Source organism: Vanessa cardui, chromosome 13 (assembly GCF_905220365.1).
Source record: "Vanessa cardui chromosome 13, ilVanCard2.1, whole genome shotgun sequence".
Taxonomy (NCBI): domain Eukaryota; kingdom Metazoa; phylum Arthropoda; class Insecta; order Lepidoptera; family Nymphalidae; genus Vanessa; species Vanessa cardui.
In genome coordinates this window covers 7,093,233-7,117,405 of record NC_061135.1, presented here as the reverse complement: position 1 = coordinate 7,117,405, position 24,173 = coordinate 7,093,233, and the positions used below count along the sequence as shown (strand labels likewise).

The 24,173-nt window shown below is 30.1% G+C and overlaps 1 protein-coding gene across 1 annotated transcript; it reads right to left on the bottom strand.

Annotated features, from left to right (window-relative positions):
- Positions 1-101: 101 nt before the first annotated feature.
- LOC124534707 (clavesin-1-like) lies at positions 102-22,643 on the bottom strand. Its single transcript, XM_047110694.1, has 7 exons — positions 22,500-22,643; positions 16,039-16,128; positions 7,729-7,888; positions 3,948-4,203; positions 2,725-2,835; positions 2,192-2,328; positions 102-532 (listed from the first exon to the last, which is right to left on the bottom strand). Exons 2-7 carry the CDS (start codon positions 16,124-16,126, stop codon positions 409-411), a joined length of 876 nt encoding a protein of 291 aa, XP_046966650.1. The 5' UTR covers positions 16,127-16,128; positions 22,500-22,643; the 3' UTR covers positions 102-408.
- Positions 22,644-24,173: the final 1,530 nt, after the last annotated feature.

The window sequence follows — 24,173 nt, the reverse complement described above, 5'->3', positions numbered from 1 at the left end:
AAAGGATCTCAGGGGGTAGTCTATACAATAATTAGTATAAGAGGAAGAGTTTTTTAGTTATTAATTATTTAACAGTTTATTGTAAAATAAAAATATACATAAAACATTAAACACACTTTAATAAAGATTATAAATTTTATATCATGTTCCTTTTTAAGCCTATTAATAAATAATGATTAAGATGACAAAGATCATCTTCGAAACGTCCAAATTAATTTGTATATAAATCAATATATAATTAAATTATATAATCTATATTCTTAATTCTACATAATTATAATATTGAAGAAAGGTATTTTAGTAAGTAAAAACAAAACTACAATTGGATTTCTGTGGATCCCGATTCTTGGACTGTATTTCTTGTTTTTTTCTTTTAAATTATAATCAAATGACATATATATCCGACATTTAATCGAAAGCAAGAGACCTGAAGGAGCCTGGAAGATCTTTGACTTGGTTCTCATTCTGGCTGTCATGAGGACGTAATCCTTCATCCAACGCCCAGTTCTTATCATTGGCTAGGAACCAATCCCTGAAACAAATACGGTAAAAATAATTGAAATGACAAAAGAGCCGAGATTGCCCAGTGGTTAGAACGAGTACATCTTAACAGATAATTGCGGGTTCCAATCCAGGCAAGCACCACTGAACTTTCCTGTCTTAATTCGTGTTTATAATTCATCTCATGCTCGGTGGTAAAACGAACACTGTGAGAAAACCTGCATGTGTCTAATTTCAACGAAATTCTGCCATATGTTAATCCACCAAGTCGCATTGGAGCAGCGTGGTGGAATATGAATATAACCTTCGCCTCAATGGGAGGAAGCCTTTGCCTATGTATTATAAATAAAATGTAAGTTAAATAATATTTCTCAATAGCTCAAATGCATATGATGTAATGGATGGAGTAGATCGATCCTGAACAAGGGATAAGGATCTTGTGGCGTTACTCATAAGCATAACGGCTTAAGATCGATCGACAATAAACCAACGGAGAATTACTAGTTCCTAACTCCAGTTTGATTTCAGACAGATTTCGGCCAATTTTATACATGTGACTTTTTGTTAATTCGTAAAAAACATTGAATAATAAAGTATTTTATAACTATTACTACTTTTATTGTAATGATAACATTTATATAATCTTGCAACCTTATGTAGGTTTATAAAGGTACAATTTATAAATAAAGGAAGTGATATCACATATATATAATTAATACCCTATAATAATCAGGACAAATCTAGCTTATTACCAAAAATAAAAAATAATTTACAGTATATAATAAACAGACAAACGATACCTCTATATAATATAAGTATAGATAAAAACCAAACGTCCCATGTTTGATAAATTCTTTACTAATAAAAAGTATGAAAAAATAATACAATTTTTTTTTTATTTATTATTATTATTTAGTCTCATAACTTCTTTCAATCACAAACAGTATTTTCTGCATTCTGGCAACCAAGAGTAACATAACATGAATGAAAAAAATGCACTATAAACTTGAGAAAGTAAGGATTATTCTGACATTACTTGCAGAAATTACGTCACTATTGTTTTTACTTTACTTTCACAATTGCTGTTTGCGAGTAATATTTCGCGCTAATGTGATGCGCTCAATTAAATTTCATTTAAATCAAACAGAAACTGAATTCGATTGAACTCGGAAGACTTAGTAATCGTTTTTATTTCCTCATACGCTTTTATCGCTTTTAAGACATTTGAATTTTCGATTTTAAGTTATATCACTGTATTTAAAAAGTAATCGTTCTGATTTCTGACCACAATATTCAAAATTGATTACTGTATTCTATATTTTAAGTTATTATAAATAATTATTTTTATATAAGTTATTATATTATATATTTAGTAAATTATTGAATTAATAATTAAATATATCAGTGGTTTTCAAAATGTTCTTTTCTTCTAGTTTGCTATACTGAATTATAAATTTGTTCATTCTATAAATATTTAATTGTTTGTACGTATAAATTCAAATTATAATTACACCATTGTTATTTCCCAAAAATAACTCAAACTTAATACAAATTAAATATTAGAATCAATCTTTATATCAATTATCCCTATAAAACGTTTTATACTAAACGTATTTAGAACGAAACGGCCGTATTTGTAAATAAAGTACCCAAATAAAAATACAAGTTTTGTCTATTGATAATTTTTTACCTTTTGGCTTCCACCCGCTTAATCCAGTATCGTTTAATCTGGTCTATGGAGCCCGCTTTACCACCATATTCAGTAGGCAATAAGTCTTGAGGCACGTCTTGATACAGAGTATCTGAATTTGGTTCATGGAACTTTATCTGTAACAATAGATTTATTATAGTTATTTTGATTTATAAGAATTATTAAGAACTGAGATGGTCCAGTGGTTAGAACGCGTTCATCTTAACCGATGATCGCGAGTTCAAGCCCAGGCAAGCACCACTATATATATATGTGCTTAATTTGTGTTTATAATTCATCTCGTGCTTGGCGGTGAAGGAAAACATCGTGCCACTTGTGCATTCCACCAACCCGCATTGGAACAGCGTGGTGGAATATGTTCCAAACCCTCTCCTTAACGGAAGAGGAGGCCTTATCCCAGCAGTGGGAAATTTACGGGCTCTTACTTTACTTTATTTTACTTTATAAGAATAGACTTACGTCGTTTAACTTTATTCGAGTGGTTGGAATTGTGTTTGTTAATATGTACTCACCAACTTAGCAACCTCAGCCTTCAAAAAGGGTTTGCAGATAGCAAATAATTTGCCGATGTAAGCCGGCGTGTTGATCACATGTACTTGTTTTAACCTGATCGGAATTGCTTCCTGAAAATTAAAAAAATATATATTATTAGTCTTAGCTTTTATTTCAATGCACGGTTATCTTAAGCCTACCTATATGACATTATATCCTACTTCTTTATACGAGAAACGAGACGTTTTGCTAACGGTGAATCTAACTGTCTAGTGGACCATTGCAAAATGCAACATAACAATAGAATAGTGGTAATCGACTCGTAGAAAATTGCTATTCCCTTTAGGAAGATATGGGGTGACTATTTGCGATAATTTTAACTACCAAATGCATTATGCAACAGTAAACCATTTATGAGTTTCATATTTTATACATATTTCAGCTACTTTGATATAAGGTTTGTTGTTATACTTTTAAAAGAAACTTCTTGGTTTCGTAACCGCGAGAACAAAGAAGACGCGAATATTTTTAAAATAATCTGTCTTTAATTTTTAAGGAATTTTTGTAGAAAAAAACATTGATATAAATCCTGTAAGTATCATTTTCTTCACAACTGTATTATCCGTTATTAGCCTTCTAATCAGGAGATAGCCAAAAAATGGTAGCTTTTTATTGACGTCACCTCATATGCCAAATCTATATGATGTATAAAAACCTGTATTGATATGTTTATGCTCTTAATAAAATTGATTGGCGAAAAAATATTTTAATTAACACGGTGGTGCGAATTATCATATTTTTATTTTTATATAAACGGAACAAGATGCAAAAATAAAATATGACACCATTTATGCAATGACAGACTTAACGTAGGTATACGTGCATATATGTACCTAATATCCAGAAATATTCCAGCAATTAATCAAGCAGTGCATATATAATATATGTATATATATTCGTGAAGATGTTGAGATATATATCTGAGATTAATAAAGCTTCGATAACATTTGACCGATCATTATGAGAGTTGGCATATTTTTAAACTTTTTCATAGAGAAAGTTTTTAATATGTCTACGTAGTTGTATCTCGCAACAAAATGACGAAGCAATGCAATCAGCTTAAAAAACATAATTTTCAACACTTTAAATAGTCTAATCAAATCATCTTCACGTAGAAAACAATTAAATGCTTTAAAATAAAACACTTTTTACATGTATACAAATTGAAAGAAGAGCTAATCACCTGTGTGTACATCATATATTTGCGCAAAACCGACAAATTAATTTTCCCAATAAATTTGAGAGTGATGTTCGCCGAGTCAAATATAGGTATCTCCCCTGATGGTATGTCGTCCTCTTCGGTGAGACGAGTGTCAGCAAGCATGAAGAATGTCTTTACTGCATCTATGAAATTGAAGAGATCGTAGTCGGGATTGTTCAATCGGTAAATGAACACTTTGTAGTTCTCTTTTGTTTTATTCGGTAAAGGCAGCATGTCTCTGTAACAGATAATAAAATCTATAATAAATATTTAAGTCCATTGACTTTGAACTGAATTTGATTTTATTTATCAATTAAATGTAATTTATTTTTAATCTATCTCGTTCGATAGATTACGTCTTGGTACTCTGATGGATAGTAATAAATATAGAACGATTAATCGTTTTTGTTATTATTATTTTATACCATAAAACCGTATTGCGTACATCGGTTTAATTTACGTAATTATTCCATTGCACGATGAACCGTTAACCGTTTTCCAGATATCTATTTTTATTATTTCTACTAGTATAATAGGTAGAATACCAAATGGTAAGCATTAGTATATAGTTACTGGCACTGAACGAAATATGAATCATATCTCACTTTGTCAATACGCCACTAATTTCGAGCACTAAGGTGTTATGTTCTTTATGCCTGATGCTGATTGACTCATAAAACCGAAATGCAACAACATTGGGTTTACTTAGATGGGCTATAATAGTTTCTTGATTAGTTCAGTGAAGTAAAGCCACTAAATATAATGCTATTAAATTCTTTATTATTAATCTCTTTTTCATGGCTCAATGTGTTGGACGAAATCTACAAATATCTACAAACTAGCGTTAATATCAGTGGAATGAGCATCGAACATTATAGTTTTGAAGAAAAAAGCCCTAAGTACAAGTGGGAAATTAACAAGTGTCACAATTAGTGGCGGCGTTACACCATACGTGGAGATCGGTGATGTCAGCTTTGCGAGGACCCCTTCATTACCCATTCAAGGAGCTAAAGTTACTTTGAATGAGGTGAATTAAACATGAATTAGTAGAAAATTTGTTTTACTATGTAAATAAATGTATGTCTTCGAGTTTCATATAAATCAGAAATTATTGCGGATTAAGGGATATCTCGATTATCACGAACGGAATCTCATTTTTCAAATACAGTGGATACACTAGATAGAATCGAAGTGTAGCTGTTTTAAAGATATTTTAGTGTTGCCACAAGACACGAAAGTAATTACAAAAAACTTGACTTTAAATATATTGTAAAACATATTCGCGAGGCCCCTTAGGCACGAGGTCGTTGGCAGTCACCGAGTTAGCTGACGCCCTACAATTCCCCTCATTAATATATGGATTTACCAGTTATAAATTAAGGAATCGTATCATATGAACAAGGAAATAACGGTAAACAAAATCGTCGTAAAGAGTTACATAGTTTTAGTTGATATTTTTTAATGAATAAGTCAACTATTCAAACGTGAGAAAACTAACTAGCCTAAAGGGTTGCCAGCTTATAAACAACCTATATAATAAACTGAATAAAATTTTAGTAACCTTCTAGAACGTCATTTTAAATTTGGATTATATTCAATTTAATCGAAATTATATATCGCTGTTTTAAGCGTTGTGCTGATTAATTGTAATTTTCAAAGTACATTTAATTTGATTGATGTCTTAAATGCATAGAAATGTATTAATAGCGCGATATTTATATCTATTAGATAAAAATATTATCAATGAGTAATACATTGTAACAAAAAGTTTAAAACGGGTACGATATCACATAATTAATAAGTTTACTTTTACTAAATAAAATTGTAGAGTGCCATCTAATCTAATACAGAAATTTTTACTATACATGAAACACTTAAAATAAGATCGAATTGAATATTTCTTTGAGGTATATAGTATTTTTTAATTATTATATAGTATCTATATGTTGTCTTGTGGATTGTGGACGTAGGGCAAGAACATACAGTATATATGTATCCTAAACGATGAATACATCGATAAACGCCATAGATACATCGTACATTGATAAATAATAAGCGGCTTAGTATCCTTTGTTATCATCACATATATATATGTATATAATCATTAATTTGATAAGCTTGCAACATAGTATACTTGGTGAACACGTAAAGGATCGTGAAGGTTAGATAGGAATCTTTCTATAAATTTTTTATCTTTGAATATTATTATTTCTTAGCATGTTGTTATGACAATAACTTAAAAAAAAAAGTCTTATCCATACTAATATTATAAATGTGAAAGTAATGTGTCTGTCTGTCTGTCCGTCGCTCTTTCGCTACCAAACTAATGAACCAAAGTTGATCAAAATTGCTAAAGTAAAAAAGTTAAGTAAAGTAACAGCCTGATAATTTCCCACTGCTGGGATAAGGCCTCCTCTTCCATTAAGGAGAGGGCTTGGAACATATTCCACCACGCTGTTCCGATGCGGGTTGGTGGGTGCACATGCAGGTTTCCTCACGATGTTTTCCTTCACCGCACTTCACGAGATGAATTATAAACACAAATTAAGCACATATATATAGTGGTGCTCGCCTGGATTTGAACCCGCAATCATCAGTTAAGATACACGCGTTCTAACCACTGGGCCATCTCAGCTCGCTCGAAAATTGACGGACGTACATAGGCTTGAACTACAAGGAAAGATACATGACTACCAACCCTCTCAAACGCGAGCGACAATTAGTCTGATATAAACATTAGAATACAGCGCATACAAATCACAAGTTTTTCGAAGAAAAACTTCTTCAGAAACAGAGTATGTTGAATGTGAATGTGCGTTTTTTAATACATTATACATAGTTGAAACAATTTTGCGAAGACATGTTCGATTTTAAATTGTTTTCATTCAAAAAGTTTACCTTTAAAATATCTTTAAAAAAGTATAAAGCGTATTATGTATGTTTTATATTAATTTAAAAAAACCGCTATTATATAAAAAAGTTATATATACCTATTTTTTTAATAATAAGCAAATGTATTTTGTTTTGACGTCAGATCTGTTGTTGTGTGTTTGAAAATAAGAGAAAGTTTCGAAAGGAACAGAAAATAAAATTTCATTGCCTTTACACGAACATTCTCCTTTCTATTCTTCATGTCTAATATTAACAACGCTAAATACATTAATTTTAATTTAAAAATTACATATGCGTTAAGAAAAGAAACTCTTATTGCTATACATGTGTATTGTGGGACAGTCCTGCTTTCAAGCTTAACCCAGTCCTAATAAAATTCAAAATGCCTATGTCACATACACAAAGCATTTAATGCTTGTTTTTCCAGCAATTGACTAAAACTAAAAAAAAAGAATCTTTTTTTAAGAAATTTCTTTACCTCTGTAAAATTAATAACACTGTTTAGTATACAAATCTAGAGAAAATTATAAACGTTGTGGATACATACGTCGAGTACATGAGTCTAGATGGCCCAGTGGTTGGAACGCATGCATCTTAACCGATGACTGCGGGTTCAAACCCAGGCAAGCACCGCTGTTTCATGTGCTTAATTTGTCTTTATAATTCATCTCGTGCTCAGCGGTGAAGGAAAACATCGTGAGGAAACCTGCATGTGACAAATTTCATAGAAATTCTGCCACATGTGCATTCCACCAACCCGCATTGGAACAGCGTGGTGGAATATGTTCCAAACCTTCTCCTCAAAGGGAGAGGAGGGCCTTTAGCCCAGCAGTGGGAATTTACAGGCTGTTGTTGTTGTTGTTATACATACGTAATTTCAAACACTCTTCTGATCTCCGGTGACCAAGGGTCTCGTTGGAGGAATAGTTCTGGTGCTGTGGACCGCATGGTGAAGAAAAGATCAATGGTACGTTTAACACGCTCCATGCTCTGGCCGCAGCTGGTGTAGAATCGCCGGAGAAGTACATCCTCTGTAAAGATGAAAACGTAAATTAAAAACAAAATAACTCAAAAAGTAAGCTTTCAATTAAAACATTTCTATTTAATAATAATTCTTTAATTTATTCATAGATACTATCCTATTTGGTTATCAAGTTATTAATCATTCACTATCCTGAGTTAAAGATAAAAAATTGGCACTGCAAAAATTATGTTTTAACATATGTACATAATGTAAATATCCATCGTTTCTACTGTGAAACCTGTATGTATCTTAGTGACTGATCAATAATATGTTTTTTTTTTAAATTCGAAACACATTTGCGTCATTCGAAGAATCTAAATTTGTTTTTCCTCGATTATATATATATACATAGATATAAATGTAGTTTAAGTATAAGATTGATACTCTGTCGGTATAGATTATTTACCAGTACATATATTGAGGTGTTGCCTTACGTTATAATATATTACATTACTATCCTTTATTTAAAGCAACGGTCTATTAATTTATTACGTCCTTACAAGATAAATGCAGTTCGTGACGCGAATATTTATTTTCAATGGATAATATTATATTAAACTATCTGTGCCTGCGACCTTGTACGCGCTTGAATTTAACAAAAAAAAATGTAGCCTTAGTTACTCTTTATTATATCAGTTATCCGCCAGTGAAAGTCTCGTCAAAATCGGTTAAGCCGTTTCAGAGATTAGCCGGAACAAACAGACAGATTGACAGACCGACTAAAAATTGTAAAAAATGTTATGTATGTACCGTGTATACTACATACATATCCATTGAGTAAAAAAGGGCTATTTTAATATTACAAAGAGACACTCCAATTTTATTATATGTAAAGATTAAAAATAGTACTATTATATCCTGAGATTAAATCTTCCTTAAGCTGTCATAGTAATTAATAATTTCCTTCGCTAGTTATTGTGAAAATTGTTATATTGTTGAACACAATACAAGCTTAATTAGTTACTCGTCTAATACAACTATAAATAGGTACTGATTTAAAAAAATAATGAGCATTGCAAAATTGCTTTGATAATGTTATCATCGCAATACTATGATGTCCGGAAAATGCAATAGGAAAATGTAATTCGTAACGAGGATGTTGAGTAAGGTAATTAATCACTTTTTTACAAGTCATTGAAAGTGTACAGTTGTCTTTTAGATCCATATTAATTTGTTTATTTAAAACAATAGGCTTTAGTATAGAATTGGAAAGCGGTTTAGTAAAAAGATTACCTAATAGTAAATGGATGCTGAAGTAATATTAGGTACCATTCTCTACAAAACCGATGACCAACCTTAAATGTTAAACTAAGATGTTATGTTCCTGCCTATATATACACCAGCTCCCACAAAACAGAACACAGTCATATGAGTATTGCTCTTTGGGCAAATGATGATGCGATCACTTGACCCAAACGAGCTTACACAAAACCCTACCGCCAAGTGAAATTCTGTGACACTGGCCATAGTGAGTTCTCGCGCCTTGTATGTTAATATGTCTTACATAACACTGACGATGGTTTTTTAACATGCAAATGATCTTAAATTGTCTTGGACATAACAAGGCTTTAAAGATAATTTAAGCAGAGCCAAATATAGTATAGGAATGGAGTTACAAAGTAGAAACCCTTAGTATTTTTTAAATTAATTAATTTTTAATGTAATTTATTTTAACAGATATGTGTAGATATAAATAATTATAGAAATAGTAAATTAGAATTACAGGATATTCAATTACATATATAAATATTTACAATTGAAACCATTTATGCATTTAACCTAAGAATTAAAGAGACTTGATAACTGCTTAGTTTGTATGCTAACCGATAATAATTGATATATTAATAGAATGGGCACAAAAGTATCGCTGAAGTGCTGAGATAAAAAAAATGCAACTTTTTACTAAATATCAAATAATTAGTGTCAGAGGTTTACTTTGTTATTCCATTACACGATATATTTTATTTGTTTGACTGTTTTGTTGGTCTAGACTTCAGAGTTTAGCTTCAATCACGGACAATTTTTTTTTTTTAATAACTATGATAGGCAAAAGAGTCAAATGGTTCACCATCGCCGATAGATATTGGCGCTATAAAAATATTACAATATAACATCGTCAATGTAATAGGTTGGGGAAAAAGTTTCTTCGTATTTTATATGAAAATTCAAAAAGTTTTTTTTATAGTTTATTTACATTTGTCTAAAGTATGTAGGCGCCATTTTGTTCCATAACTTTTTGCCATCTTGTTGGTAGTGACATGATCCCATTGCTGTAAAAAATTTGGGGCTTCTGATCGAAAAACTGCGACAAGTGGTTTTGGCAGTCCTCTCGTGATGTTAACCTGAGACTGCCTAAGGAATTCTGCAGAGACCGAAACAGATGAAAATCTGAAGGTGCAAGGTCAGGACTATACGGCGGATGCATTAATACCTCCCAGCCAAACTCTCGTAATTTTTGTTGAGTGGCTAAAGATGTGTGAGGTCTAGCGTTGTCATGGTGAAAAACCACACCCCTTCTGTTGATCAATTCTGGGAGCTTTCTCTCAATTACTTGCTTCAATCTCATCAATTGTTCGCAATACAGTTCTGAATCGATGGTCCTGCCGGGCGGTAACAGCTCATAATGAATGATACCCTTCCAATCCCACCATACACACAGCATTACCTTGTTGCGAGTTAATCCGCGTTTTGCCACAGTCTGTGAAGCTTGACCGGCCTTTGACCACGATCTTTTTCGCACGTTCTTGTCGTATGTGATCCACTTTTCATCACCAGTTATCAGCTTCTTCAAAAATGGTTCGGTTTCATTACGTCGTAATAAAGAATCACAAATGAGTACACGGTTCATTAGGTTTCTTTCAGTGAGTTCATGAGGCACCCATATATCGAGCTTTTTTGTGTACCCAGCTTTATTCAAATGAGTCAAAACCGTTTTGTAGTCAATTGCCAGTTCTTCAGCTACATCGTAACTACTAATATGCCGATCTTGCTCCACTTTATCAAAAATGGCATCAATTTTGTCCGTAACAGGGCGACCAGAGCGAGATGCATCTTTGATATCAAAATTTCCGGCTTGAAAACGCTTAAACCAAACTTGCGCTACTCTCACAGATACTGCATTAGGTCCATAAACATCACAAATTTTTTTCGCGTCTTGAGTTGCATTTTTACATTTTTTATAGTAAAATTTTAAAATGTATCGAATTTCTTCTTTAGATTCACTCATTTTAACAACAACAAAAACAAATGAAAATCACACAAATTCCTAATTTGAATTTGGAAGTGCCTTCTTTAAAATCAAAACTTTTTAATGATACCAAAACCAGCCAGATACAAATGGTATAGCCAAAGAGATTTTATTACAAGTTCATACATACTATATGCGAAAAGACATTTTCCCCAACCTTTTAATTTTTAAGTAGTGTGCCTAGGATGCAAGGTCACTAGGTGGGTAGATACTGGTGTTCAGCGAAAGAATATGAGTAGGACTACATATCCAGACATGCTTACATAAAGCCGTACCACTGACACCAAGTAATATTTCCATTTAGAAGTTCTCCAGACAATAAATGCTTCTAACAAAACTATATTTGACATCACAAATCATAGTACAAGACATAATAAATATTATAAATAGATTCTATAAATCGTTTATGTTTTGTGGCTAATAATACCGAAACTTTGTAATGAATAAATAAAGATAATTTATTTAAAGTTGTTTAAACAATGTAATTTTAAATGCTATAAATTAATTAATAATAATCCATATTATAATCTTATCTGTGAATATAAAGTAACAAAAATAAAAACCTAATTAAAAAGATTATAGTGACAATGTTGCAACAAAAACAGATATTCTGATGTTATCAAAAATTATTATTTAAACAAAAGTTGACACAGTAGTATACTTTATAACTAGATTAGCCTGCGGTTTTACCAGCGCGAAATTAATAATAATAAAATTAATAATTTACACACGTATTCATCGTCCATTTTACCCCTCTTTTTAAATTCCCCCAATTAAAAATGTAACCTATCCCGGGACTAAAAATGACATGATACAAATTTTCATATCAATATGTTCAACTTTATAACGTAAAGCCTATTTTCACTAGTTTCCATCCCCTCTTCCTTTGATAAGAAAAAATAAGAATAGGCCGAACACCTATAACTTAATTTAACTAGAAATTTGTACATGAAATTTAAGTATTTAATAATTAATTAAATATCAAAATGACAATAAATCATGAACATAAATATTTTGCTTGTTTATGAATGCATGTTACAGTACATTCAATTAAAGGCCTTGCTATGGGTTATCTACTTTACTTCTTTTACTCAACTGTAAAATATACAGATTGTGTTATCACTGAACTTATTTTAATTTTCATATAGAAGATAAATCAAAAATTTATATTAGGTACTTAACAAAAAAATTAATATATTTTTTAAATTATGGGTAAATACATATACAGATTTTTTATTTAATTAAACATACTTATCAAATTAAATTAAAATGTACTTTATTCAAATTCCTCCAAGCACTTTTGATACATGTTGTACATAATTATCATGTTACAGGATTAACTTAAATTTAAAGCTAATTTAGATCCTATCAATAAGAATCGTCGGAAAACTCGGTAGTTACTTGTTTCCGACAGTCATATTCCAATTTTATATAACGTTTATAAGGATTTCTTGTTTATTACAAGCCTTTTAGGTCTACTACATTGCAGCATCATTTCAAGTCTGTTTTACAAGTATGCTAAGAATTACATTTGTAAGTTAAGATGTCGCAAACGTCCGTCTCAGTTAAGTGTGTCATAATTATTTATGAGCGTGAATGTCCAAGCTGTACTTCGTAACTTCTCCGCTTTCTTTTCTCGTGTGTGTTGTACTATTGAATTTTAAGTCTCTTAACATTTAAATCTAACATACTAATAAGCAAAAATAATCTTAAAATTATTATGACGTAATTGAATGGCCTGGAACCAAATGCAAACAAGATCAACATTATTTATGGTAACTCTATCAGATTTAATTACTATACTTAATAGTATTATACTGCGGTTTCCGCTCTTGAAGTAGTTCTGTTGCCATTACTTCTCAATCAACCGAGGCCAATATTTCTACGAACCTTACAAAAAAGCCTGTCCTCGTTCTTAAGAAATGGAAACCAGTCAAATGAGCTCGCACCATCATCACGACTATAATTTTTCAGAGCATTTAATGAGAACAAAATTTTCTATGACGATAGTTACCTGAATATTGTATTGTACACCCATGACAGGAAGAGTTTTACTTGTACCGAGCCTTTAAAGAATTCGAAAGTTAGGAAATTACTTTTTGCAGGAACTATTTTGCATGACGCGTCATTGACAAATTTATCGTTTTTGCGAAAAAACGGATCCTTTCGTATACACATGCGATACGAGGGAATTTTCGTAAAGCTCATCTATCAATTGACCACGTAAACATCTCCGATACTCGTTTAATGTCTCAAATAAATGTATTTACTATTAAGAGTATTTCTTCATATACTGAGGAATTTAAATGGAATGTATTGATAAAATAATATTACTTTAAATGAAAAGGTTTTATATGTATATAATATGTACACAGGCAACCAACACGAACACATTAAAAAAAAAATATGGAGTAAAACGTTATATTATGAAATTCAGGCACATGACTGAAATCACGGATTTAGAATAAATTGAATTAATAATAAGTAGTTTCATTATGATGTTTATTATCAATTGTAAATAACCTCGGATGTTTTAAATTATAATATTACGGCTGCAATATAAATAATTCTTCAGTCATCGCCAATGATAATCGAAATTCAAATCGAAGACTATATTCTTAAAAAGCAAGTTTTTTGAAAATCAAAATTAAGTCTACATAATAAAATAAGTAGAGGTATAAACAAAACATTGAGCGAACAAAACCGAAGTCCTCATCGGAGGCTATATTGATTCTTAAATCTTAATTCAATCGAGTTATTGTTAAACAAAAAATTGACCGAAAAAAAATAGTTGATTAATTGTCTTGTTTTAAAGCCAAACGAGTATACATATATGTATATACATAATTCCTTGTAGTTAATAATACTTAATTTTAGTCAATAATTTTATCAAATTTAAAACATTTATCAATTATGTTCAAAATTATACTTTTTATTACACAGCGGGACAGACAGATGATGACCTCAAATCTTCTTCAGTTGAAAGGCAATCCAAAGTAACCGTTACTAAGGTCTCGTTTCATAACCTACAAAGCTTCGTTGAGCATTAACAAAAAATAGAATGTGACATGGATTTATGGTTTTAGCACAGTACAGAAAATATTCATACATTTACAAAACAGGTTTTATTACGTATTATTATCATGCAAATTTTAAACGAATATTCTATATGATAAGAAATTATTTTAATCTTGTCGTTTTCGAAAGCAATTTTATTTTTAATTTAAATTTTATTTATAAATAAAAAAGACCCTAAAATAAAACCGATCAATATCCTTAAATTTACTATAATTGGATCTCCTCGCCTTAGCCTTTTGAGAATCAAGGCTTGACCTCCTCAAGAGGGCCTCTTTGACCGAACTATTAAATATGGCGAATTTTCGAAAGTTGTAATGACAATCATAAAATAAAACCAAAAGGTAACCATTGCTTTCAAAAGCTATATTTAGTCATTGTTTTAATGTATTAAAATTTAAAAGGTTGGCATTGATATACAAATAAAAAAGCAGGAAGTTTTTTTTAAAATATTAAACCCAATAATTCAATATATTTCGGATTTATCGATTCTCAATATCGATTATTTTAATTAAAAATATCATACAAAAAATTCATTGTTTGTCTTCTAGGCCAGTCATCCAAAATAGTCCAATTGATTGAATACCGAAGAAAACGGCTCAAATAAATGCATTGGATGATGACTTTTTACGTGGTTTCATAATTTATAGGAAATAAATTGCTGTTGAAGGAAAACATCCCAAGGGAACCACTGTATCTTAGATGATGGTTGACTCGTAGGTATCCAGCAAATCAAACTATAGCAACATGTTCGGTTTTTTATGGTATAGTGAAATTGGTCCATCTAAAATTACTAGCCACCACTTACCATAAATATTGGCGCTGTAACTAAAACCATTGCTTTCATCATCAATGTTCCACTATTCCTATGAACTAAGATGTTATGTCCCTTGTGTCTAGTTTCGCTGGCTCACTCACACTTCCGATACAGCACAATGCTAAATTTTTGCTCTTAGCGAAAGAATCTGAATCTCATTATATGATAGAACTAATCCAGAAAGGCCCATACAAAGCCCTACTTCTTACAATTAATGATCCTTAAAATTACGTATGTTCTACTCTTATGTAACTGTTCCTTCCTAAAATAATGACCAAAGTACATTTTCATACGAAGACTATTATGATTACGTAAATCATTTGAATTATACGTATTGTATATCAAAGGCATTGATGCATAAATACTGATAGTAAATATAATCGGTTCCGGCTTATAAATACTATAATTTCACGGTCATTTAATACAAATTTTGTATATAATTATATTAATAGGTACCTTTTATTTAAAGGTACTCATAAAATTTAATATTATATTTTGAATCTATATCGATACAAAATATTCTTAGTTTATATTCTTCGTTAGGTAAATAAAATAAATTAAACAAAAAAACAGTATTATCATAAAGTAAATTCAAACTGCTTCTGATTGCATTTAAATTGTCATTAAACTTTCACATGATTATATATTGATATCATAAATATCGTCGTAGAATCATACTGATATTAAAACATAAACGTAAAAAATCAATATGAAGAATAATTTTGTTTCTTTCTTCAAAAGCTGAAAGTATAAGGTATTATTTTTATAGCTAATATATTTACAAGCGTTACTCGATACATCATATCAAAACTATTAAATTTAGAGGTTTGTTTAAATACTTTTAGGATTCCCTGAGACCAACAAATGAATATTAGCTTCAGGGGTTTCAAAAGTATTTATTATACCTCGTCGTAACTTCTTAGCCAATAAAAAATCCATACAAGCGCATATAAAATACCTAACAGCTGTAACACGAATCCGCGGACAAAAACTAGTTTTATAATAAATACAAACTTACCAATATCATGTGGCAAGTGGGGTTGCTTGCTGAGCCATTCCTTGATGGGGACGAGCGCTGTGTTCCATTCCACTTCTTGGTCAGGCATATCTGTGAGAATTAATGGAATAAATATTTCATTAAAGTATTTATAAAATCTTTTAAATATTATAATTTTTTAACAAAAACATAACCAACTTTTTTTAGTTAAGACTGACAAATTTAGGGCCAAATAGGGATGGAAAGTCTCCGGTATAAATAAGAATTTTCCCAATCGGTTTATAATTGACGGAATTTGAAGTACCAAATACTTTAATTAATGCAACCGAATTGACGACCTTCTTTTTTGATCGGTTAGATAGGACGATTATATATATCATCGTTTATGTACAATGTACATTCATTTACATTCTAGGAAAACCCTGATTATCTGCGTCAATCTATTGTTAACAAACTAAACCATAATATTTACTCATTGTGTACATTATGACTATCTATAACTATGAACTATGAACAAACAAACCGTCGAACACTTTTGTTGATAAGATATCGATGATATTTTTATCTCAATTACGATCAAATACGATGTCAAATATTTATTCTGTTAGAATATTGAGTGGTTCTAACTCGGTGTAATTTATACACATCTATTATGACGTGCGAGAGCCGTGATATCCGAATAGTTGAATATTTTAACTTTCTTAATCAGTCTGTGTTCGAACCTGAATCAAACATCAGTGAATTCATGGAGCTTATCAGAGAAGCTACCGTCAGCATGGTGTTTACACCAAGTAAACTGCCTCAAAAAGTAAAGGAGGCCTTAGTCCAACCGTGAAACAACAACGTGTTATTTTACTTATTAATATGACAAGTGTCCACGATGGTGCCTCACGATTATTGAGGGTCGCGAAATGAATTGTCTAATGTTTGCCCGGACTTTACGTTTAGTTTACGAGATTTACGTTTTCTAACTACATATATAGGGCCCAGGAATATAATTTGGGAATAAGTCACAGAAATTTTTATGTTGAAAAATAGAAAACATTATATGCGTATTTTTTTTCCATAAAGGTCTTTACTTAGTCCGGTTTCATAACTTCAGATATTATACCGGTGTGAAGTGTGATTGAGCTAGCCAAAATATAACATCTTAGATCCCAAGGTTGGTGGCCCATTGTAAAGAATGGGTGACATCCTTACAACAACAACAACAACTACAGCCTGTAAATTCCCACTGCTGGGCTAAAGGCCTCCTCTCCCTTTGAGAAGAAGATTTGGAACATATTCCACCACGCTGTTCCAATGCGGGTTGGTGGAATACACATGTGGCAGAATTTCTATGAAATTTGTCACATGCAGGTTTCCTCACGATGTTTTCCTTCACCGCTGAGCACGAGATGAATTATAAAGACAAATTAAGCACATGAATCAGCGGTGCTTGCCTGGGTTTGAACCCGCAATCATCGGTTAAGATGCACGCGCTCTAACCACTGGGCCATCTCGAACTTGACATCCTTATCGCGCCAATATCTATGGGAAATCACTTGGTCCATTTAATCCGGACCCATTCCTTACAATGTGACACCAAGCTTGGGATCTTAGATGTTATACATACAGATATACATAGTTATCTGTTATATAAAATCAAAAAATCAAATATCGCCCCTTGACATTGGGCATTAATAACATTTAAAAAAATGTCAAATTCACCTTAATGTCATTAATTTGGGGACGGTCAATTAATGACTACTGATATAAATCTCTTTCACTTTAACATTTAGAGTTCTCGTAAGATACACCATAAGTTCTCTGCAATCGAATGATTATTAAAAAAACTGGTCAGTAGCTTAGAAACTGATTACGAAATGTTCGACCCATAAAGTCTAACCAGCGTCCAGCGTCCAATATGTTATGAAATGTATCATAGAAAGCAGTCCAATGGCGTAAAATACGTTAAGGCATTTATTAAGAGCCAATTGAGGCTTGCGACACAGTTATAAACATTTTTTTAAATTAAAGAACTAATATCTCAAGTAATCTTTTTTCTTTGTTACTTGGTATATTTTTATGCCTAGAGATTTATTTTGTTCTAAGCTTTAAGTAGATATAGTTCATCAACTTATCCCTTCATTGGCAAAAGTGTATGACCAAATGAATCGGATTTGGTAAAAACCATCTTTACTTTTACTTCAGTAGTATTTCCAAGGTATAGAAATCTTGAACTGATGCAACATCTATCCCTAGACCGCCTAAGTGACTCGATTTATATAGAACCTTTTTCTTTGTTTAATGCATATAATATAGTATCTTGAAGAGGCAATCATAGAGTTTTTTTGTTAGAAATATTTAACAATAACGGTCATGTTTCATAATAATTAGGTACAGAATCGATCAATTTATTAAGTTCAGAAATAATATTTTATCTCCGACACAACAAATGCCTCTAAAAGAAAAATATTTATATTTTACGGTTGTTGCCTTTACAATTTTATGATTGTTGCGTTTACAAGATACTAAATAAGTTAACATAGAATTAGTCTTCACATGCAGGATATTATATAAATATTCAATTGTTTTTATTTAATTGACATTTTTATTTATCTAATTGGTGTCAAAGATTACTGAGTTTCTTGCTAGTTCTCTCAGAATAGTTTATATACCTAACTAGAGTTTATATTTAGATTTCAAAGCGCTTGTTATTAAAATATTTGTATTATCGAATTAGATATTAAAAATAAATTACACTAATAGCATCCGTTCCTAATACTATAGCTTGAATTTAAACACTATAAATTAGTTGTGGTATTTTTAAGTAATTATTACCTCGCCAATTGCCATTGAGTTTTTTTGTTACATATATTTGTTCATTTTTTGCTCGCAAAACTAAGATAACTTTGAATTAAAAAAAAAAACCTTGTAAATATACATGTTTACCATATAAGTAATTGTTATTTTTATTCTATAGACATTATTTATGTATGGCTATAATGCAAATTGCTGTAAAATTTTACCAAAAATGAAATATAATACACTTTTTTTATTTCAATTATAATTATAAATATTTCGAATTAACTTACAAAGATAATTGGAAGAATATGTAAAAAAAAGGTGGAAAGCGATCTACTTTAGACAACTTTTAGGGAGATTTCATGAAAAGTGTTTAATAAGTTAAAATAAGACAATATTTGGATCCAATTGAATTCTTATGAAACACAATGCACTAGTAGGTATTAGTTTGATATATGTTTAAATTATGAGACTGACATAAAGGCTGCCTACAAAGGTCCCTTAAAATCCTGGAAAAAAATATATACAAAAGAGATAGAAAATTTTATCCAATATTGCAAGTCATAAAAAAAAACCTTTTTATTGATATAAATGATAATTTTTTTGTCGTCGTTTATTTGAAGATGCGTAAAATATTTAATTCATTGTATCTAAAAATATCAAGAGACGACCATTTGAAATAACAATATCAACTGATCACGTACAGTAAAACATATTACTTGTCTCGAGAGATTCTAATACCAGGGTTTGTATCTGAACAGAATATTTATAGCCTAATTGAAATAGAACTTTGCATTAAATATTGTTTTTAAAAATCAAATCAAAAAATGCACAACTGAATGGGAGCAAATATTTTATAACCAGCCCAAGGATGAAAAATCGAACCCGATCGAAAATAGTACTTTAAGGCATGACCAAAAATAAAAATTGGTAATCGAAAAAAAAAATGTTTGCGTGTGATTAGAAATAAAAATGTATGAATTAGAAAACAATACAAATAAACCTCAGCACCTAAACAACTAAATTTTATTCTATTTTGTCTATGTCTATGTTATGGGTTGTTTTATACAGTCATAAAAACTTGTTAAACAAACAAGCATAAAAGTAACACCTTACACTCGAAGACGTACCACTAACTTTCCTTTCCCAAAATGGTAGACGACGGTAAGAGGGTATTATAAAGCTATTTCTCTTTCTACAGATTTCAGCGTTACTCATAAATATATTAAAAAAATTACAAAATCCTCAACCTTCGTTTCAGACAATTTAGATTGCGTGTGTAGAAAATAACGAATGACGCGATAGCTTCGTTTTTTGTATCTTTAAAAGGCTAAAACTATTTATAAAAAAAACCTTTATTTCCCACTTACGGTCAAGGATAAAACATTAACCTTTGGCCGAAGTCATTTAAATAATGAACTTTGTATGACGCTGATATACTCTTATGAAATTGAATTTAACGACACATTGTGACTTATAAAGATTACCAACAATCACTAATTTGTCAAAATTATTTGCCTATAGAAAAATAGAATAAATCATAATTAAAAATTTATTTATTATTTTAAATATTCAATTTTATAAAGGTACTTACGTCTTATAACTTATAAGTTACATAGACGTAATTTATTTTTTGTTAATATCAAACGTAGTTTATTGATTCAGTGCAATATCGTGACTTATTAATGTTTATGTAGCATTCTAAACATGTTCTAGTAATATATTTGAGTAATGTAAGTTCCTGGACGACGATGTCTTTACTGTTTCGTTACATTAAGTCAAGGCGAACTTGTGTAAGTTAACATTTAACTTAGCTCAGTTATGTGAGTAAAAAATATAATCCATATTAATAGAAATTAAAGATAATTATTATTTTTTTTTCATAAACAAAATATTATTAAATTTAAAAAAAAGAATATGCTACAACAAATTGCTATTGTTAAACTTTCGCTTAATTTAAATTTCGAATACGAAATAAACCTTTAATGTAGGTACTAAGATTTTTTTTTATTTTTACTGTCATTGATCTGCTTTTGATTCTGGCATTTTGGAATCTTCAAGTTGTCATTGGCCGGAAATAGTCTACTTTTTTACCTACACAATAATATAGTTATTACTATGTTATTTTCTATATAATGATAATTTCTATTTCCACTTTGTTTTATTATTGTATTATTATTATTCACTGTTTTCATGTGAATAATAATAATATAATTATTTTAGTCATAACAATATTGTCTGCTCGGTATTAAATAGAATTGAATTAAACGAGTTTTCGTGCGATTACCTAATTTATATAAGCAATCTTTCATAACACATAATAAAAACAGTCATATATAACCTGGATACGAACTACTCAGGCGGCACACATTCTATCACCAAACATTGTAAACAAAAATGTTTCCAATTCGAAAATTAAGTGAGCCAGTGCATATTTTTCATATATCTGTCCTGGCAAATATATCTCTAGGCATGTACAAACTTACATACACGTATTTTTTATTTAGAAGAAGAATAATTGATATGTAATCTATTATTGTGATGACCTCTATTGAATTATTACGATTAATTAAACGTATATTATTACATTTGTTTTGATGAAATAATAATTTATTAGTTAATTAATATCCACGTTGTTATGATTTATTTTTATATTTGAAAAATAATATTAAAATTGACTGTTAGGAAATATCTATGTAGAATTATCAAAGAGAACAGCTTTAATTCTGTGTTAAAAAAATGGGATTAAACAAAAAAAGTCAGAAGAAGCACTTTTGAATATGGATTCTACATAAAAAAAAATGCAATCGATCATATTTTAAAAGTGAAATTAAATAACAATGAAAAAAATTAACAGTTACAAAAGTTTATAAAATACGTAAAATAAAAGAGAAAGTTGAAACTGCTTTAAGATGTTGTTTGTTGATTGGTATTCATTGGATGGTACACCAATTTTTAATTTAACGTCTTTACGCGATGCGAAACACGTATAGCTAGAGTATTACACCAACCTATTGCAATTCGTATTGCATAGAAACTACACTTCCTTTTATTTATAACGCATATTTTTTTAAACAACATTTCGTATAAGCCCTGTTGTAGTAATCAATCCACATTGTAAATAGTAACTTCACTAGACTGGGTGATAATGGTGCACTAGGTTTATATTTTTATTTAGTAGGAAAACAGCCAAATGGACCAAGTGACTAGTGGTCACTTATGTTACTGAAAGCACCCTTAAAACCGGAATATGAATACGAAATATTGATGTTTCACGGCAGATAAACTGACAAGTAGTATCTCTATTTACACAATTGCACTTAGCCCTATAATCAAACAAACATTTTACTCATTTTAATTTATACCTATACCCTATTATAGTCGTGAAATTAAAATAAATTTGAAAGACCAGCTCAATACTAAAAAATACGTCCTTCTTCCCTCAAATAAATAATACTCCTTTGTAAGAAATGTTTTAATATTTTATATGAATAAAATTACGACTTTCTAATATATAACTCATTAATTCTAAAATAAAATTAATTAAAAAAATATGTAAAATAAATATTAGTCTAGTGTTTTCACAGGTATTTTTTTACGGAAACAAAAATTATGCCTAGATTAGTAAATAAAAATATATATTCCAATAATACATACTATTTAAAAAATAATAATGATATGATATGATAACTTACTTATAAAATCAATCCGTTACAATATTATTTAAATGATAAAAACTATTTTATACACGTAACTTAAAACGCGATATTTTGAAACGAGCGCGTTTATCGGACAATCGAACTGAACTGGCGATTGCACGCCGAGATTGTTACTCTTGCTTTCACGATAAGGTCTACTGGCCATTAAATACTATATAATATTAGCGCTCTATAATAAAACAATCCTAATATGTCCCGTACTTACTTATAAGTTACTTAGTAATAATAAACAACTTCTATGGCACATCTTCATGTCATGACTAGATTAATTAATAAATATCTATATAAATTGATAGTACCTATGCTAAAATCCTATGTAGAGTCTATGTCGAATGACTTAAAATAACGAGTATTATGACATATTACGTAGGCTTAATTATGATTTTTTTATAAAAAAACTTTATTGAACTTGATGACACCAAAATCGAGACTAGAAATTGTAACATAATATTATCGTATGCAGTAGACCAACAGCCTAACTATGTTTTTATATATTATACATTATACGCATTTGCATGTCAGTATCGTATACTGAACAGACATGCGATACAGCTACAATTTGTAAGGATTTTGAAAGAACCAGTAATTACAACCAATTACAAAATACATAAAATGAGCTTTTTAAATTTTTCGTTCACGACTATTGGAAATTACTCAATTATATAAATTTCACGGTTAACTTACTAATCTTGGTTTCCAAAGAAGTAATATAGTCGGGGATAAGTTTATAAGGGATAGTTTCACGTTATTCAAACAATTTTCAATATTTTGAAGATTATTATAAAATTTTGAAGTGACTGACTAAAACAGGAACTCCTAATAAAACATACGATAAGGATTTTTCAAAACTCATTAACTAGAGAGTTAAACGAGGGATAAGAGAGTCATTTCTTATATTGGAAATATGAGAATCGGTGTTTAGTCTTGTTTTGTTTATAAGCAATCATCACATTGACTTGGTGGTAAAGCTTTGTACAAGCCCGCCTGGGTAGGTACCACCCACCCATCAGAAAAAAACATTGAAACTCTAAATATATATAAATAAATTTAATATAAATAAAATTAATTAATTTTGTAGGGAAAATCATCATTTTTGAAGAATAGTTTAATAAAAATCTGGCTTTTGCTATCTGGTAAAATAGACCAAGTTTTTGAAAATTCATTAGCTGTGAGGGTGAAATTGAGATTGAAAGTTTGTACCAAAACAAAAATTGTAAAAACGAACAAAGCAAATACTTAAAAGCGACATAATAAGCTAGCATAGATATCCAGCTTTGAGTATATTTTGATTTTTCAACTTCATGGCTTCATACCAAATTTCATAAAATTAAGTTCAATGATTTTGAAAAGAGTAATAGATAGACATACACTTATAATTGTAGTATTAGTATAGATATATTTTTGATATATGTGTATATAGGAACTTTATAGTAAGATACATGGATTACGGATACATTGTTAAGGTTTCTATTTATTAGTAAAATACTAAAGTAATTTAATACACGAATAATAATATAATTATGTCAATATTGAAATGCATGTTACATATATCGCATAAAATAATAAGGCTGCAATAAAAATTAAATGTCGGAGAGAGTAAAAGGTGAGCATTAAGGTTATAGGTACATTACTTACACATTCGAGTGTATC